Genomic DNA, 19,611 nt, shown 5'->3' on the forward strand with positions numbered 1-19,611 from the left:
TGTTTCCATCAAGGCAATGGCACAATGTATTCTAAAAGGCAAGTGGTGCAAAGTGGACGGCGGTGCTGCACTTACATGATGTTTACATTACTTTTTATTTTCTGAAACATGAAGAACTTCCAACATCTGAAAAGCAAAGACCGTCGTTTGTCAGCTCCTGCTGCTGTACTGAAGATTTTTACTGAATCCTTAAAAGCTCATCAAACCATCTGAATTTACAAACAGCTAATACTTCATTTGGAGAAACATTTGGTTTGGTTGCACTACAGAAATAAACAAAAGTATTAGCGCACACCTCAGAAATCTCAGTTTGTGTTTCCATGTCCAAGCAGCTCCTGTCAGTGTAATCTGTAGCTGGTAGTTTTGTCCATATAGTGCATATACTATAACATTATATCATCTTAGCATGTTTATGTTCAATTTGTGTGATGTAGAAGAAAATGTATAACCTCTGCCAGCTGTTTTTGTTCACATTGGTGCAACAAAGTATCTAATATATTTTGAGTTTGTCATTCATGAACCATACTTTTGTCCTAGAGTCATTTTTGACTGAACGAAGAGAAAATGCAGTCGCAGCCTGAGAAACTCTGAACATCTTATTCTGAGTGTTTTTAAATGCTTGAAATAGTTTCCAAGAATTTAAGGAAAAACCTTCAGTACAGCGAATCTTTCTTTTTTTTTTTTTAATAATAAATTTATCACTGGGGATAAATTTAAATGAGCCTGTTTCTGCGTCGTGATGACACTCATGACAGCAACAAACTAGATCCAGGCTGAATTACAACCACGGGCTTACTGTTGTAATTGAACAAGCCTAGAGAAAATATGAGACGACAATGTTCACAGTAGAAAAATTAGGTCAGACTCTAAAAACATGACTGATGATGGCATCAGTGTCTTTGTGTTTCTGTTGCGCTCGGTGGTTTTCTTTCACAGCGTTAGCGTTTTTTTCATGTATTAGCTGAAACAGGAAACATTTCCCACGTGCATGTCTACTCCAAAATATTATGGAGGAGTCCTAACACATTTACAAACTACTGATACAGTACGAGAAGTACCACGGTTGGTATACACACTGGCATAATATGTGTGACTTTTATATATTGTTGTAACATTAATACAGTATACCAGGAATTTCTTAAAAAGTGACATTGCAGTTATTTTTTTGTAAAACTGATCTGATTTTGTTTACATCGTCATCATCATGCAGAACCAAATGAACAAGTCTACTTTTTCTGCTGGTGCAAGGCCACTGCGATCGTTCTGAGGTATCAAGCAAAAAGAATCACAAAGCAAACGGAGCGCTGTTAGTCTATGGGAAGAAGCAGCAAAGTGAAAAAGACACCGTGACAGCAGCGAGGTGAGGTACAACAAATCTCGTAACCCTGAATGAAACAGACGCTGAAAGTCGGTCTCAAGTCTGTCAGAGCTAATTAGCAGCTTTATGTAGTCGTGTCTGACGTCAACAGCGTCACAGACACCAAAACATACTGAACGCAGACAGCTAAGCAGGCAAAGAGGCTGCAGTGTAAAAGCACCAATTCGCCACTTGTCAGTTTAGATTTCTTCCAACCCTTAGAAACAAAAACAAAAAACAAGAAGAGGAAATGAGGAACGTGTGCACTTCATTGCATCTTGCTCTTTGTGATTCGTAAACCTGATACAGAGCCAGCTACAGAGGGATTCTTACACAGTGAGAAAGCTTAACATGCTTCTGTTTGATATGCATGATATGAGTGGATAACTCTAGACGAGCAGAGCGAACGTGAGTTCACGCCGAAGCAGGTAAAAAAAAAAACAAGCAAACAAACAAAAAAAAAAAAGTCCTCTCTTCCTGCTTCCTGTTATCCTGCAGTCAGGTTTTTTTTTTTTTTTGTTTTTTTACTTCCAGCTCGGCTTCCTGCTTCTGCTGGATGTCATCAAGTCTCTGGGCTGCACAGACTTTTCAGAGAAGCTGCTAGATTTACGAACGTTCTCACGTGCTACAGGGGGAGGCGGGGTCTCGCTACGGTAGGTGCTGCAGCTTGTTGCCTTCACGCTTTGCACCCGCCGCAGGCTTGTTGCCTGTGGCCGCTCGTCACTGGTGTGACCTGCGTGTGATGCCCGGGTCGGCTTTTGTCGACCCAGGAGGGAGGGGCTGCGAGACGGGGTGGAAGGGACCGACGGAGGGCCCAGCTCTTTCCTGGTCCTGGAAGATGAGGCCACAGTATTGCGGGCGAAGCTGGGGACTCCAGAAGTGTTTTTTGCACTGTGTGTGTGTGAACTGCTGTTCTCAGGAGATGTCTGAGCTTGAGCTTGAGCCTGAGCTTGAGCTTGAGCTTGAGCCTGAGCTTGAGCTTGAGCTTGAGCGAGGGCTCTCATAGTAGAGCGGCACATCTTCTCCTCAGGCGCCGGCTTGGGAATGTTCCTCACGGGTTTGGCGCTTGGCTTGTGGATTGAAGCTTTCCTAGGCATTGAATCACGTGCCCATCTAGAAACGCTGCCTGTGAGAGCACCTCCCTTCTGGGCTTTTGACTCATCAGGAGGCAAACTGGAGTGCCGAGGAGGTCTCGTTGTTTTCTCGCTCCTTCCTCTTGCCGGAGTGCTCTGGTCACGGGGAGGCCGCCGTGTCTCCCCGCTATCGTGAACTGCAGGTTTCTCTGCTCGCCTGCTGCTACCTGTCCTGGTCAGCTTGGTAATAGGGATGACTTTCCGCATACCCTGGTTATCGTTGTTGGCCAGCGTTCGCACACCATGGCCTGCACTGGTTTTGGTTGCTTTGCTGCCTTTGCTCTTTGTAGGCGCTGGCTTTCGGCTGCTTCGTTGTGCATCTTTCCCCGCAGTCTGTTTTCCTTCAGCGGTGTCGCAGCTCTCCGTGTCCCACTCTTCTGTGGTAGTAGATGGAGCCATAGATGCTGCATCCACAGATTTGGGGGCTGAGAGCTCATTAGTTGAAGCAGACTGGGCGTTGGGAGATGTGGATTGCGGGTCTTGCAGACTCTCCTGATCTTTGATGCAGTCAGCTGTTTGGAAATGAAGTCCTTCTTTTGTAGACGAGGATTCCACCTCAGAGCAATCCAAGGTGACAGAGATGTCCGTTTCTGTGCAGTCCATTATATAAAACATTGGCTTCTTGTTGGATACAGAGGTATCTAGTGGAAGAGGGGTATCACAGGTTGTGGATGAAACTGTGCTGTAGTCCTCTTCGTCTTTCTCTCTCTCAGGAGAGACCCCAGCCTGAGTTGGAGGAACTATTGTATCTTCCCATACTACCTTTAGATTTCCCCCCCTTTCCAAAAATGTATCATGTGAAAGGTTGTCCAGATTCTTGGGTGGTGACTGTCTCCCTATTTCCAGATCCGTCACCACAACGTCCCCCCGGTTGACAAAGTGCATGTGATTGCTGTTATTGTTTGGACTGATTAGGTCAAAAGCCTGAGGACCTCGGACTAAAGTATGCTTCTCCACACTAACACTCATGTGGCCAGTAATTGCTGGGTTGGGAATATGGGCAGGCTTCTGAAAGACACAAAAGGGCCGAGGCAGAGCGCTGCTCTCTGACACAGATGAGTAATTGTTGTTGTTGTTGTTGTCCCCGTTATCGTTTAGCTCAGAGGAAGAAAACTTGGCGTGTGAGACGATCGGCTCAGTTTCTGAATGCGGAGACGTTGCTTTTCTTTCACGGCCCAGTTCCCGGTTATTGTCCTGGCCTAACATCCAGGGGGCCATCCTCCGCTGGATAGGACGGCCTAACCGAGGTAGGCTGTTAAATTTTGAAAAGTCAGAGGTGTTCCCTGTGCTTCCGAACAGCTCCAAATATCCCTGGAGTTCACGATCTGCTATGGAGGTCATGGTGTGCCGGTGTCGGCGTGCGCTGGCAGAACGTTCCAGCGGGCAGTGTGGACTCTGAGACCTCTGGAAAAACTCCAGGAGGCCCTCCTTGGTGAGCATTTCCACATCGTTCTCGCTGCTGCTGCGACCAAATCCGCCGGTCTGATCCCCGCTCGACCACGCAAAACGCTTTTCCTCCAGTTCTTTGAGACGACGCTGTCTGGCTGCTTCCTTCAACTCCCGGTCCGTGTTGTCCTGATGGAAACAGAAATGTAAGGAAGGAGAATTCTGAGAATCAGGAACATGAATGATGGTGACATCCAACTCACTTATTTTTGAGTTTTTTTAACAGTGGGTCACCATGAACAATTACCACGCATGTAGAAGACAAGCAAGAAATGACAACATCATAGGAGATTATAATAACCCAGAATTATTGCTTCACTCAAGCAGACCTTAACAGCTTTCTTGAATTTGATGCAGAAGTCCTGAAAGATCCGGAAGCCCTCGTCCAGCTTGAACGTGTCCTTGTCTTCACAAAAGAAATCGATGAGAGTACTTCCCTCTTTACGCAGATCCAGCCTGCGTCTCTTTAAGTCCTGAAGTGTCAGTGCTGCACTCTAAGACAAGAGACCGAGCACACATGCACACTTTTTATTCATAACGCATCATCCACTTTTACACAAGTCATTATCTATAGCACTTAAGTCAGCAGCTTCACAAATGTAGAGCGGGCTGGATCCAACTTTCTGTACATGTGTCTGTGTACACAATGTATTACATAACTAACTGCTGCTGCTTCACCTGCAGGAAGGGCTCCAGCTGCTGCAGCAGCTCCTGGTCTCCTTGAACTTTCTCTTCCAGGGATTTGATTCGGACATACAAGGAGGAAAACTCCTCCTCAATGTTTTCCACTGAAATTCTACATGAACACAGGAGAAAGATATTTAAAACACACTTGTACTTGTTATTACATAAAAACTGACGGACAGTTCTGAGTGTAAGCAGTCTTCCTTATATTGCTTTAAAAAAAAAAGTGACATTAATTTGATGAATGCACTTCCAAACTGTTGAAAATGTAGACCGCAGGGAGAAATGCTTTCAGGGTCTCTATCCTGAGGGCAGGAGGGAGGAGTAATTCTCTGCGGTGCAGTATCTGCACTGACAGCACACAGAGATGACCTTGTGAAGCTGACAGAGCCTGAGACTGTGCTGTGAATATAACTCCTGTTCTACACCTAAATTAGACGTCAGCCTGGTTAATGAGGCTGTGCTTGGCCGTATCAATAAAATACTACGGCAAGCGCCTCATTATGTTTCCCATCAGAAAATTTGGCTGTTTAATGAATGTGATGGTGGTTAATTTGGAAATCATTTCATTTTACAGAGGCTTTACAGAAAACTGATGTCTGCTGTGTAACTGACTGTTACAAACTGACACTTATACTCTCACAGTCCTTAACTCACCCTGCTTCAGACTGCATGCACTTGGAGAATAAACAGCTTTTATAAGAGTCCATTATCACCTCTGCATGACTGCAAAACTGATAATGGACTCCTACATTTCTCACTGGCAAGGATTTGATTCCCTTCGATTACCTGGCTGCACTCTGGACATCTTGAAGCTTCTCAGGAAACTTGAGCAACTTCTCGTCCTTTTTCTTCGCCTCCTGCGTGGAGAGAGACATCGCACAGTTAACATCTAAATGTCTGATTTTGTACAAGATAAAGTGGCGTAGTTGTTGTGATGAAGGACCAATATCTGTATGGTGATGTAACTGCTTGGCGAGCCGTTCTTGGCTCTGTGCCGTTTCCTGTCACCATCTGCTGTCCACCTGCTCTCCTGCAGCTTCAGTGGTCAAACACAGTTTTCTCATCACTGCTGTAAAACACTGATTTGAATTTCTTTATGACAGACTTTCCTACAGTGTTTGTACAGTAAATGCATCTTTGCTTATTGTGAGGTTAATCCAGCTTTTTTCAGTTCTGCTATTGTCTTGTTAATACAACCATAAACCTGTTAATATAACCATTCATCATTTTTAAGATAAATGCACAGAGTAGAGGTTTGACACAGTACAAACAAACAATTAATTCAACACCTGAAACCTGGTAATCGGCCACCAGTTGGAGATGATTTGAGCTTTGTGACATGCTGGAAGCAGAAGATGGTACACTGTGCTCATAAAAGTAGGATAAGGTCAGCATCAATACTCAGGTAAGCTGTGGTGTTTAACTGTTGCTCAGTTAGCATTATGGAGCCCGAAGTGTGCCAGGAAAATATCCCTCACAACATTACACCAACAGCCAGAAGCACAGGACAGATACATGCCTTCATGTCGTTTTAGCTGACAGGAGTGGTGCCCAGTGATGCTCTTCTGCTGGTGTAGCCCATCAGCTCCAATGTTCAATTTGCTGTGTGTTCAGAGATGCTCTCCTGCACATCTTGGTTATCTGCCTTTCTATCATCTTAAAGCAGCCTGGCCGTTCTTCTCTGGCCTCTAGCATCCACAAGGCATTTTCACCCTGCTGCTGGTCATCTCCTCTTTTTGCACACCCTTCTCTGTGAACCCGCACTCGACACGTGACCGTGTCTATATGCCTAAATGCAATGAATTGCTGCCACGTCATTTGCTGACCTGTGTGAACGGTCGAACAGCTGTACCTACTAAAGTGGCCAGTGAGTGTAAGCGGTAATGTAATTTCATGCTCAAGTGGTTCTGAAACCAGGACTGAATCCACATTACAAACATCTGCAGTGTCTACAGGTGTTTTGTGTGTACTCTACTACAGCGTCACTGACCATGGCCACAAAATGCAGCAGGTTCATCCCCGGCTTGTTGGCTTTGGTGTCAGCCAGTGAAAGGAGGGATGACAGCTTGAATCCCACAGCGTTCCCTGCATAGCCACCCTGAGAACAGAAGGATATTTTACACAGAGAAATGAACAATATCATAGAATCCCAGCTGGAAATAACGTGAAACAATAAGACTCTGCCCGAGTGATACAGTGGTCCCTCGTTTAACGCAGGTGTGACGTTCCAAAAATAACCCGCGATAGGTGAAATCTGCGAAGTAGCCAACTTTATTTTTTTTAATTATTATAGATATTTTAAGGCTGTAAAACCCCTCACTACACACTTTAGACACTTTTCTCAGACAAGCATGAACATTAACACTTTTCTCTCTTGTTTAAACAAGTTCAAACCTTCGTAGAAAAACTGGTCCAGTATAGAATGAATTATTTGTTGGGGAGAAAACGTACAAACATACAGTGCAGCACTTCAGAGTCACACTGCTAGCGATCGAAGATTTATGTAAATTTGACAAGCTGAACGCATTCTGTACTGTACAGGAGGCATGGCACGAGATTGCCTGACAATGGTCTACAGCCAATCAGGATGCAGAACACAATGCGCTGTGAGAAAAAAAAAAAAAAGCATGCAAAATTGCACCAAAAAAAAATTCTGTGAAACAGCGAGACTGCGAAAGGTGAACCGCGTTATAGCGAGGGACCACAGTACAGCTTTCTTCTCTGAGCAGTGATTTTGTTTTGGTTTCCAACAAATACTGACAAAAGGTTTTATTATTTATTTATCTGGAAAAATACATAAAAAAAAAAAAAATCAGGACTGAATCGAAACATCTTGCGTGTTCAGAGGCAGCAGAGATGTGTTCGCGTATACGAACGTAACCTGAGAAGCTCTTACCGCGTTCATAATGTTTCCTGCCTGCAGCACCAGATGCAGGATAGCATGAAGCTCCTCACAGCTCATCAGCTCTTTAAGGAGATATCAATATAAACTCAATTAGAGACTCCAGAGAAGATGTATGACAAACCATCTTGTTTTCATTTATCACTACCATACAGGAAATCTATCAGCAGTAATGTGTCCTTGTGTGATTTAGTCATAAACCTAAAATTACCACTTTAAAGTAAAAGGGTAAATGTTAGCACATTGAAAAGTTTTAATTAAATTTTGTCATAAAAGTTCCAGGTAATTATTCCACACAGTGTTTAAGTGATTGCCCTGCAATGCAGTGAAAAGGTCACAGTACTGTAGAGGAGGGTCTTAAGAAAAATCCAATACAGCACAAAGACGCAAGACAGTGTGACTCAGCTAAAATGGCAACCTGGTTCAACCAATGGCTGAAAATAGAATAATTAAAAAGGTTTCCAGATCAGTTTATCAATATGGTGATTTTACAGTAAATAACAAATTCAACAGTACATGGCAGCTTTAGCTCCAGAAGAAAAAGAAAAAGAAAAGATATAATATTAGTGTGCACATTCATGAGATAAACTGTAATAACCTTTTGGATCACAGTGATCCCTTATTAAGTGCTACCATCAGGTCACAAGATCCAGCACGTTGTTATATAACCCATACAAAACAAATACTGTTTCCATCAGCTGAGCTTTGTCTCAGTGCTAATAAGTAAAAAAAACATGATAAATACTACATAATGTGGTCAGTGCGAGACTTGCAGCAACCTCCACCACTGAAATTTTAAGTGTCAAAACTGCAGTTCCTCAAGTGGCCACTTGAGGCTGGAAACATCCCCAAAGAGTCCTACGGTATGTTAAAATATCCACGTTCAAAGCTGAAATAAACATGTTCATGGTACAAGAACTTCTCCCTCTTTATGACATCTGTAAAGAGGGTGTTTTTTTTGTTTTGTTTAAACATGAACAAAATTCCTCCAGAAAAGTTGGGACACTGATGAATTGCAAATTACAAAAAACCTCATATGTTATTCACAATAAAACATTGCGTGTATAAACGCAGCCACAGCTTGTTTAACTTTGACTGAAAGGTCTGAGAAAGCACAGCGGCCTTTCTTCATCGTGTTCACATGTGAGGTTGGAACTCACCTCTCTAACTGTATGGAAGGATGGTGCTAGTGAAGGTTAGCATGCCTTTTAACATTACAGTAAATGATAGATTATAGCACGATGCTACCCAAGCTAGCAATACATTTAACAGAGTACAGCTGGCTTACAAAAATAAATAAAAAACAAGCGAAATGACTAAACTAGCCAAACTCAGGTCTTTCAAATGGTAGTCCATGGCATAACAGGTCACACTGTGGTGACTATATAAAGTTATTTTTTATTTATTCATTTTTTAATAAACCAACACTGTGAGTAACTAATATATATAGAGCTGCTCGACTCTTTTAAGTTACATTTCAATGAAACTGCATTTTTTTTGGTCATGAGTGTCCTCACGTCAAAATGAGATCGTCCTGCTTTCTGTGTGTGTGCAAATGTGTTAGAGCCAGTGTGTTATTATTACTTTTAGTCGCAACACGGACGACATCAATCTCATGGCCCATTGCAGCACAACAAGGGAGGAACTCTTCCTGGAGGACCATGGCCTCAATCCGAACCTCGAACCTGTCAGAGACGGAGTTCAGAGTTTAAATCTGAGAAAAGATTCGACTCTCTTGCTCAACACTGAGATCCTTAAGAAAAGACAAATTGTTATTATAATGCAGCAGGCTGAGAGAAATCCATCCTGCTTCCCCCTGGAGAGTACCTTAACACTCCATCTTGCTGCTGAGTGGCAGTAAAACTTGACGACTTTTAGCACCTTAACATCCTCATAATATTTTCTAATCATCATTTCAATTATAGCACGAACCAAAAACGACTTCTGACTAATTTCACTGGACAAATGCTCCATTTCAGCCCAATCAGTCTGCATTAGTTCTCCATAATAATCCCTGCAGAGACTGCATCCTCTGAATGACACTAATACCATTTTAATGCGCTATCACACAGTGCTGCTGGACAAAAAGGAAATTCAAAGGAAGTTACTCAGTCCCCGTTCAGAAAAGATGGAAACATGCTTTCAGTTGAATGAACTGAAAATATTATGTAATAGGACCCTTTATACGTGTGGATGGGCCGTTTTATCATCCAAAGGAAGGAGATAAAATGAAATCAAGCATTATATCCTTTTTTACAAAGCTGACAAATGTGCACATTCCCCAGTCGTATTAATATTATTGAAAATGAACACTTGATAGATTAAATACAAGTCAGAGAGCAGCCGTAAACTCTTTGGAGAGTCGGCACAAAATCATGAAACTCTGCACTCAGTTTTGAGTCTTTATCTTCCACTGACTGTCAAACTGCTGACTTGACATTCCTTTTTAATGGAAACTGGATTATATACATGCCCACTGAAACCAACTCACCGTGGCACCTGGATCAAGAGGTACATAAAGGAATCGACCAGTGTCAGCTTGTCTGGATCTCCTTTGAATGCCTGCAGCTTCTTAATCTGCAGAGAAAATAAAGAGGAACAGGAAGCTCAGCAGGGCGCTTTCAATCCACGTAAACTGCCTTTTATCATTAGCTGTGCTCTGTGATTCAAAAGCTTAATGCTATTCATGCTTGGCTAAAAAAATCACAGGCAAGTACACAAACACGGACCTCCTCTGCGTCGGGCAGGAGCTTCAGCAGGTCTTTGAGCAGCTCCGCTCCATAAATCTTTCCTTCTCCTTTTCGTATGTCTTCGACAATGGAGCGGTTGGACCTGAAAGACAGTTTGTTTCTGTAAAGTTCAGAGATAAATTGCACAGGTGCTTCCTTTAATGCCTGCCCTCCTCTGTTTACAAAGGCACAAAACACAGCTTTTGCAGAGAGCATTAGGCGTCTCTGCCTGGCTTTCTTATTAGCAATATGAATAAAAGAGAAATTGTTTTCACAAACCCTTTAGGGCACAACTGGTCTACTTTCATGTTTGAGGATTTAAAATGACTAAAAAGACAATATTAAGTAAGCTGACACTTAGATGTGATTCAAACACTTTAACAAACGCCAGCCTTCAAAAGGTATGCAATACATGTTTATTTAACTCGTGATATGGTAATTTATTTTATTAGGTTAAATTACCAGGTTTTATTTTCTGAATTTCTTGCAATGTTAGGATGAGAACGTGGAAAAAGGAATTATTTGCTCCATGTGATTATTCAGGTTGAGCGGTTTGACGACAAGTTTGAGCGACGAGGCCGACATGGTTTGGACATGTGCAGACGATGGAAAGGGGATATACTGGACAAAGGGTGTTGAAGATGGAGCTGCCAGGTAGGAGGAACAGACGAAGAACACAGAGGAGACTGATGGATGCTGGTGTGATAGGGGAGGATGTTAGGGGTGGGGTGAGATGCTGTGGAGACCCCGAATCAGGCGGGGAGACAAAGATAGGATTTTTTTTTTTTTAAGTAACGAACCCGGCAAAAGTTCAAAGCCTCGTTGAAGCCTATAAAGAACTTTTCAGTGCAATAAAAAAAAAACGAGACATTTATTTATCTATTTGTTTTTCACAAAGATAATATTAGACTGTTTGTGGAAATTCCCACAAACCCTTTAATAGCCATGAGAAGATAAACAGCTGGTTCATTGTTCCAACACCAGGAAGGGTACACATTTTCCCTCCCGATCAACGATGGGAATTTCATTTCCAGTTCTGTGGTGTAGACCTGTGCAGGTAGGCTGATGACTGAGTGTGAATATACTGAAGTTGGAACACCCCCCCTTTATTTTTTTTAAACAAGGGGGGAACCACTTGGTGGTATTTTCAACAAAAAGACTATTTCTAATCAATCACAGTCAGAATACTTTATTAATCCCTAAGGAAATTATGTGGTTACAGTTGCTCCATGATAACAAGGACAGTAAAAGACTGAACTGTTTTAAATACTACAACATATTACAAACATAAGAAATCATTCTAATATATGCAATATACTAATATACATCTATGTTTTTGGGGCTGTCACATTCTCCAGCACAGCAAGAAATCAAATTTGCTTATACTCTTGTTTATGCCTCAGGCTACCGTCTACTGATATCAGTGACAGGATCCAAATATTTCTAATGTAACAGGTGTATTAAAAAAAGAAAGAAGAAGAAGAAAAAAAGAAGCTCTTAGCTGACTGGGGTGGAAATCATTAAATGCTACAACAAGCTGTAAAAGTAATTCACTTTATGTTTGAGGTTTCGAGTTTTCAGCTGTTTTATAGTAAAGTGCTGCGTAAAGTGCAGCTTATGACATAATTGGCTCAAATGCATTGCAGCAGAAGATTAATGCATACTCCTTAAAATAAAAAGCAACAAAAACAAAAGTAAACGCTGACTGTAATGAGGTCACTGCTCCTACTCTGTCTTGACTCAGTGCAATGGCTCGCAGTCAAATGTCATTAAAATCCTGTGGAGAGCCATGCAAATAGACCTTCAGGCAAACAGATACCTAACACACTTTTTGCTCTCTATTCTAGACAAGTTATGCAACTCAATCCTGAGTCTGGTCAAACTCACTTTGAAACTTCCCAAACCAAATAATTTAGAACAATGGATGCCTAAGAAGGCTTATTAGACTACCTGGCACAGATTTGGACCCTTTCCTTAGTTATGAAAGTTAAACTGATTGATTGAAAATGAGAACGTGTCCATGATAATGATAGCATCTGATCTGAACTGTCCTTAGCAACAGCATGAAGAGCTGATGAGAGGCGTGCTTGGAAAAGCCACGAGGGAAAATAAAAAACAATCTCTAATTTAGTTAAAGTCAAACAACCGTTCGTGGGATTTTTTGTTGGTTGGTCACAGTAAACTCTTTGGTTATGGTAAACCTCACTGCTCTTCTAATGATGGTCATTTAATCCTCTACCTTAAGTAGCTCTGTACTTGACAAAATTAAACACTGCCTGTAACACAGAGCAAGAAAGGTTTTACGAAAACTACGTCACCACTGCCACTAAAGTGATGCTCAAAGTTTCAGTGTGTGTGTGTGTGTGTGAGCAAATGGAAGCACGATGTCTTAAAATGTTGCATGTTCAGTCATTGCAATGGTTTGTTTTGTTTTTACACTTATTTACATAACTTCCCAACAAATTTCAGAAATGGGTTTGTACTTTTCATGTCTTACTGACCATTCAAAGCACTTCAGATTAAAAGTCAGATTTTAACTTTGCATTCATACACTGGTTTATTCTGTGGCTCAGGGGTCTCAAACTTAAATGATCTGGGGGCCACTGCTGGCCATTGTCATTGTAGGGTCTCTTTAGTGTTCAAGAGGCACAAAAACAAACAAACAAGAAAACACCCATAAATATTTCCAAAAATCTAGTGTTTGCTTTTTTTTTTTTTTTTACTGAATAATACAATATTGTAAAATAAGACAAAACTGAAAAAGTGAGCACAAATCTTTTTTCCTCATTCTTAACTGAAGCCTTTTGGTGAACTTATAAAAACACAGATTTCAAATCAATATACCTCAATATAATCAATGGTAACAGTTGGGAAACTTACTTCTTAAACTGCTTGAGGAAAATGCCCACGTTCATCCCCCTCTTTGAGTCAAGGATGTTGACCTGAGGAAAGAAAAAAAAACAAAAACAAAACACAAGACACTACGATAAAACTCTAGTTAAAATACAGCCAAACAAACACACCCACTCCTGGGTGTTGTTGGTTGTCTCTATGTGAGGTTCAAACCTCCTTCAGAAGCTTGTACGACTCGCACAGAAAACACGTGACTGTGCAGCACATACATTTTTAAAAAATGACCCCTGAGGCCCAATTACTACTTTTAAATAGCAACTGGGCACTTTTGTGGTTTGAACTAAAGATGGTGTTTAAAGCATGCTGCAACTGTCTATGTTAAGTTAACCAGTATTGGACATGGTTGGAGACACTGGGAGTGGATGGAGTTCATACTTGCAATAATTTAACAACTCATTCAATTGAAAAATCAAATCTAGTTAATTCATGCCGGAACCTTAATCACCACCTTAATGTCTGCAGTCTAAACTCACCATTAATTGTCAGAAGTTCAGTATTTTAAGCACTCGTCTTAAACCTTCATGACAGTCACTCACCTCGTCTTTCTTGGTCTCCTTAAAGGAGCGTGATCGGGATACGTGAGTTGATGTTGCAGTTGATGCTGCTGACCCACGGAGGCCCGTCCCCGCATCCTCCTGCTGCCCAAACAGCTCCTCCACAGAGCGAACATCGATCTGGTACTGCTGCTGCCGCACCGCCAGCGTCCAGATGTTCGGCTTCCCGCGCACCTTCTCCTCTGGGATAGGCTTCCAGTAGAAGCTGCGGACCCGCCGCTTTTTCCTCCCATTGTGGTTGGATGATGTGTTTGCCAGGGGCGGAGGGGGCGGCGGTGCCCCAGGAGGTGGGGGCGGGAGGGGAGGAGGGGGCGGCACTTCATTCTGGGTGGTGTCAGAAAGCAAGGTGGGTTGACCGTGCCCAGACATAGAAGAAGGGTCTGAGGTAGTGATGGAGGAAGTGGTGCAGCTGCTCCCCTCGCTGCTACAGCTCTCTGGCTCATTTGTTGTGGATGTACAACTCATAACAAGCATCGCAAGGTTGAGCAGTCAGCATACAGTCTCTGTGCTGACACAAACTAAACAAATATGTGATCTGTATCTCCTGAATTTCCAGAGAACATCAGCTCGCTGCAGCGCTGGTTGGTGTCTCCTAATCTAGTCACTATGAACAGGCTGCATCCTGTGATTCATCTCCGTCACTCAGCTGGTCATCCATCGCCCTAAGTGGGGCCTTTGAAAGACACCTCCCAGAGGTAGTGGGCAGGGGGAAATGATGGCCATGGAGCTACAAGAGCAACACAAATGACACAGGACAGGATTATACAGTGGTACCCATGCACACCATCGTCATCGACTATCTGGAATTTGAGGAAATTAAACAAGGGCACGACAGAACAAAGATGAGGGGGACCCAGTGAAGGAAACTGCAAATCCTGTTCTTTTCCATTTTTGAAGGGCTTTGAAGTCAAGCTGTGGGGTGTATAATGATTACAGACATGACACACACCCCTTAGGTTCTGTTACACAATTTCTTTTTGTTTTTTTTAAAAAAAAAAGGGCCCTCATCTATGCAGCCACCAAGACAATACCGATATGCACTGTATCCCAAAAGTGACGGTTGAAGTCACACCTGAACATGTATTTAAATAGTTATTTGTGTTTCATTTTATTCAACATGAAAATACAGTTCATTTTAAAAATCCAGTAAGAGTTCGTCTAAGTCTGAGAAACAAATGGTTAAAAGTGGATTTTGTCAGACAACTCTGCAAGCTAATCTCGGAAAACAGTTTTCACATTAAGTATTTTTTTTAGAAAAAAACCTTGGCTTGTAAACCTTCCATCAGTCCTACATTTTCTGCCAGTTTCTTTGTCTTAAAGACAAATTAGACTCTGTCATCATTAAAATGACAATCTGTCACATTTGCAGGAGAACCTGTGTTTAATAAAAGCCTCGCTATATGGCGACAGTGGATTGATAATGTTAAATGAGAGGATGCAATATTTCTTTATCTCACCTTAAATTTCTGTAGGACATTCTGCACTGGCTGGTGCACAGCAGTAAGGTCATTTTAAGTTTGTTGACGCTGCATCTCTGGAAGTAGAGTATTAGTCATCTCCTATGAAGTTTTAGAATTTACATTGTTTTACAGAGTTAATGTCACCATCACAGCCAATGTCTGTGAGAGACTCCTGTGAGGTATATGGGCTCATCTCCCTCACTATCTACCCTTCACACTGGACTTCTTACTGGCTGCACCATTTTGTTAATAAATGATGTTCATTTAAAAGTAAACTGGTGTTGTGTTCCTCCTTGCCTTGCAGCCTTTCGAGCTGTAACGGTTATACATAATACATTTATTTATTAATAAATGAATTATTAAAAACACAACTGCTCCAGAAAGCACATTGACACAGAAGAACTGCCACACACACACCACACACACACACACACACACACACACACACACACACACACACACACACCGACACACACACACACACACACACACACACACACACACGCTGTGCTTTTGAATATAGCACAGATATTTGTGAAACATTAAATTCTTTATACGTCTCGCTCATGAACACTTTAGAAAATCATCCTCATTGAACACTCTCTGAAATGAGTGATCAAATGATAATTTGTGGACACTAAGAACCACTACTTAGGCCAGAAGGAAGGGAAGTGCTTGAGTTTCCTCCTCTTGCTTTTATTAACTGAATGGCAGCACTCACTGCAGCTCTCAGTTGGAGGGAAACTGTGTTAAGTTTCAGGAGAACACATCACTCAGTGCTGGAGCTGACGTGGCTACAGTGATCTGATACTCCTCTTTATAAAAGGGTAGTTGAACAGAGGATCTGACAGAAAACAGCAGATGAACAAGATGTATGGTGGCCATGAGGGGGAGGGTACATTGTTTCCAGCACTTTGAAGAAAATAATGTGGTTTCAGAGAAAATGAACTGCTGTGATAACAAATTTCTGGTATCGATAACGGTCCATGTGGTCTCCTTCTGCTGGTTTCTAGAATTAACGCTTTGCCTCTTACACAATCGTAACATCTTAAATGGTAGTCTGCCATTGGTTCGCAGCCTTGTCAACATGATACTGATGAGGTTATAACTAATTAATAAAGCCTGCGTCACTAATAGCTTCATGTTGCCAACATTGGCTTGCACGTTCAGGTGCCCTGTCCTCAGAACTGGACCACACCATCAGTCATCTTTAATTCATCAGATGGTGAGAACATCTGACCTCACACCAACTCCCCACAGTCTGCGGTGAGGAGAAATGGCTACTGCTAACACGTGCTGCTTTAGGATCTGTTTACAGTGTTCGCTGTCATATCAGCTTTAAAGAAGCACTTGATTTCTTTCTTGTGAAACATTAGATGAGAAGATCAATAGCTTGCATGTCTGTTAATAACAGGGCTCCAGCTAGGCATCATTAGCTTGATGCTAGAAACGGGACTGCAGAATGATCAAGATTCATTGTAAACCATCACGTGTTCAAAATCCAGACCGTGGAACACCAAAACCTTCTTTAATACACGCTCATCACTCAGCCAGTGTCAAGACAACCTGCTGGAGTTTAAACCACGGATTTACACATAATGGTCTGGTTTGAAGAGTCTTTATTTCTGCTCCAACATTCATGCCAAGGTCATAAACACATGAAAACATTGATCCAACCTACACTGTATGAACAGTTCAGGCTGAAGGTGATGGGGGATATTTTTTGGCCCACCTTGGGCTCATAAATACCAACTGGTCATCATTTAAAACACCACAGCCTACCTGAGTCTTGTTGCTCATCATGTTCATCTCTTTATGACCACAGCGTACCCTTCTTCTAACGGCTGCTTCCAGCTGAATAATAAACCATATCACAAAGCTCAGTTTAACTCAAACTGATTCTTGAACATGAAAACGAGTTCACTGTACTCAAACGGCCTCTATAATCACCACATCTTGATCAGAGCACCGTAGGGATGTGGTGGAAATCTGCAACAACTGCGTGATGCTATCATGTCAACCAAAATCTCTGTGGAACGTTTGCAGCAACTTGTTAAATCTATGCCATGATTCAACTTCTAAAAGCATAAAGAGATCCAGCCTGATACTTGCTAGGTGTACGTAGCAAAGTGATTTCTGAGTGTAGGTCAGTCACAACAAATTTAAAGATCAGAGCTCAGGTTAACAGTGAGCTCTGACTACAGGTCACAATGAAAGCTATAAGACACTTATGAGTATTACTGTACACCTGGCAGCAGTGTAGCTAGGAAACAGTTTACTCAAGCTATAAACTGTAAGCTATAAAAACTTGAAAACACCATAAAGACAACAAACATCTGTTATTTCACAACTGACACTTTACAGCTTGTTTACTTAATCCCTGCAACACCACTGTATCACATTATGGTGTCTTTATGGACTAGACAAATGAGACATAAAGTGATGCTGACAAAGAAGCTCGGGAGATGCTTTTCACATAAAAAAGTCTAAGTTATTAGAAAAGATGAATCTTCTGCTGGCACTAACCGTGTGTCTAATAGATTCTAAATATATAAAATATAAAGCCAAGAGATGATGAGCCTTCTATATGGACGGGCTTTTTGTGCTTAATTATTTAAATGAATTAAAGTTTAAAAAGTTTTAATAAAGGTGGACTTTTTTCATCTAAAAGCCAAACTAGCAGTTTTTCATTGGTTCCAGTCATGTGTGTGATAACTCCATGCGCCAAACCATTCCTCTAAAACTGAGTCCAAACGTTCCTGTCAGCTTTGTTTCAGGTTTAATGTACATTAGTTCTGTGTCTCTAAAGCGAATGACCCAGTGTCAGTGACTGGTTTGTGGCATTTCACATTCATTTAATTAAATTTCACACTGCATGAGGAAAAACCACCAACAATAGGGCAGTAACCAATGTCATCTGTCTAACGTGATTCACAGAGGAGGAAAAACATCAGTCAGTAACACGACACTGGGAAGGCCTGAGGGAATGAAATCAGATGGGCGGTTGCCAGGTTCAACACATCCACCTGCTGCCACGAGCTTCATCTAAAACATCCACCTGCTGTCGACCCGGGGGCAATCTCGCTCCAATCACTCTTCATTGGTGACAGGAAACACCACACCCTCTATGATTAACTGACCATCTACCTCTAACACAAACCAAGCTGACAACAGTCACGTTGTTATGAGCAGTTCGCCTGTCTTCTACAGCAGAAGGCTGTAGATCCTTAGCCTCCCAAAATATATATCACTGCTACTGATCCAAAATATATCACTGCTACTGATCCAATGAGAACCACCGAAGCATCTGTACCAACTCTACCGGTTGTCCGAACCTGACTAGTCTGCATGTCTTTTGAGCAAAAACTCTTCAAATTGGAATTTTCTTGTGTTTTCTTCTATGAGGTGAAATAACAGATAACAAGTTTATGAACTGAAGACACAAAAAAAACAAAAACAAACTTTAACGTGAGATAAGAGAACTCAGGAGAAAAAAAAATCCCCTCTAGACTTACTAAACTTTTACACTGAGAAGAGAGTTGAACAGAAAAACAAGTTGTTGTGTCTTTTATGCCTTTGGGGACACTCAGTGAGAGGTGAAAGCAAAAATCAGGGAATAAAGAAACACAGAAACTTAACTAGGCTTGACCCAAAGACTGAGCTCACAAACAACAAAACACCAGATGATATCATGAAGTTATACAGTTCTCTCCCTAAAGTTTACCAAAAGAGTGAAGCATAAGTCAAGTGTGAAATGCATTTATATATTATATATCATCTTTAAAAGCTACTCCTCACTCCCTCTGTTCCTCCAACAACAAACTGTGGAGTAGACCAGTAAGCCTTCAGTCACACAGGTATAGAGACGAGTTGGTGATCTCCCTGGCAACCTCTGGTCATTAGAGGAAAACATCCATTCACCAACCAGTCAGGGGCTGGCGAATGAATGCTTTTGAGGATGGTACACCATCCTCCAAAATAAAAGTCAGGTCATACTACTGCAATCAACAGATTTCAAAAAAGGCAAAACTTTTACTTTGAAGGCGAATATTCTTTGTTTCCTGTTCATGTCAAACTCTTCAGTTTCACTACAGCAAGTTGTCACTAACTGGTCTCTAGGCCTTTGTGCTTGGCAGCTAATGGAGACTTAAGGATGCGTGCACAGGACAGGCAACCTCTTTATCCAAACCAAAAAACTGACAGAAATTAATTTAAATTTGAGGCGCCTCCCATCTTTGACATGTGCTGAAGAATGAATTACATCTAATGATAATTAGCTACACCATGGTGTGCAGCTTGTTTAAGCTGTTTCAGCTGAAAGCCCATTACTGCATAAATTCATGCAGTAATGGGCTCTTTTGTCTGTTGTGCATTTGCCATTTGTGTGTTTCAGCCTTACATAACTCCATGCAAAGCATTTTTTCTCCCTT

General features: G+C 41.8%; 1 protein-coding gene across 3 annotated transcripts in view; it reads right to left on the reverse strand.

Annotated features, from left to right (window-relative positions):
• Positions 1-1,860: 1,860 nt before the first annotated feature.
• fhdc1 (FH2 domain containing 1) overlaps positions 1,861-19,611 on the reverse strand; it is a 27,383-nt gene continuing 9,632 nt past the window's right edge. The window contains exons 2-13 of one of the 3 annotated variants that reach the window (XM_005929250.3): positions 13,704-14,448; positions 13,135-13,196; positions 10,255-10,357; positions 10,017-10,102; positions 9,110-9,210; positions 7,520-7,590; positions 6,614-6,721; positions 5,410-5,480; positions 4,615-4,732; positions 4,266-4,430; positions 2,332-4,065; positions 1,861-2,301 (exon numbers count right to left, since the gene is read on the reverse strand). In XM_005929250.3, coding sequence (XP_005929312.1) covers positions 1,882-2,301; positions 2,332-4,065; positions 4,266-4,430; positions 4,615-4,732; positions 5,410-5,480; positions 6,614-6,721; positions 7,520-7,590; positions 9,110-9,210; positions 10,017-10,102; positions 10,255-10,357; positions 13,135-13,196; positions 13,704-14,195 — 3,531 coding nt within the window. In that variant the 5' untranslated portion in view covers positions 14,196-14,448 and the 3' untranslated portion in view covers positions 1,861-1,881. Of the gene's footprint in view, positions 4,066-4,265; positions 4,431-4,614; positions 4,733-5,409; positions 5,481-6,613; positions 6,722-7,519; positions 7,591-9,109; positions 9,211-10,016; positions 10,103-10,254; positions 10,358-13,134; positions 13,197-13,703; positions 14,449-15,178; positions 15,256-19,611 lie in introns of all 3 variants that reach the window. The other 2 variants (XM_005929249.3, XM_005929248.3) reach the window with 2 other exon arrangements.

Source organism: Haplochromis burtoni, unplaced genomic scaffold (assembly GCF_018398535.1).
Source record: "Haplochromis burtoni strain Fernald_Lab_line unplaced genomic scaffold, NCSU_Asbu1 Contig_122, whole genome shotgun sequence".
NCBI lineage: Eukaryota > Metazoa > Chordata > Actinopteri > Cichliformes > Cichlidae > Haplochromis > Haplochromis burtoni.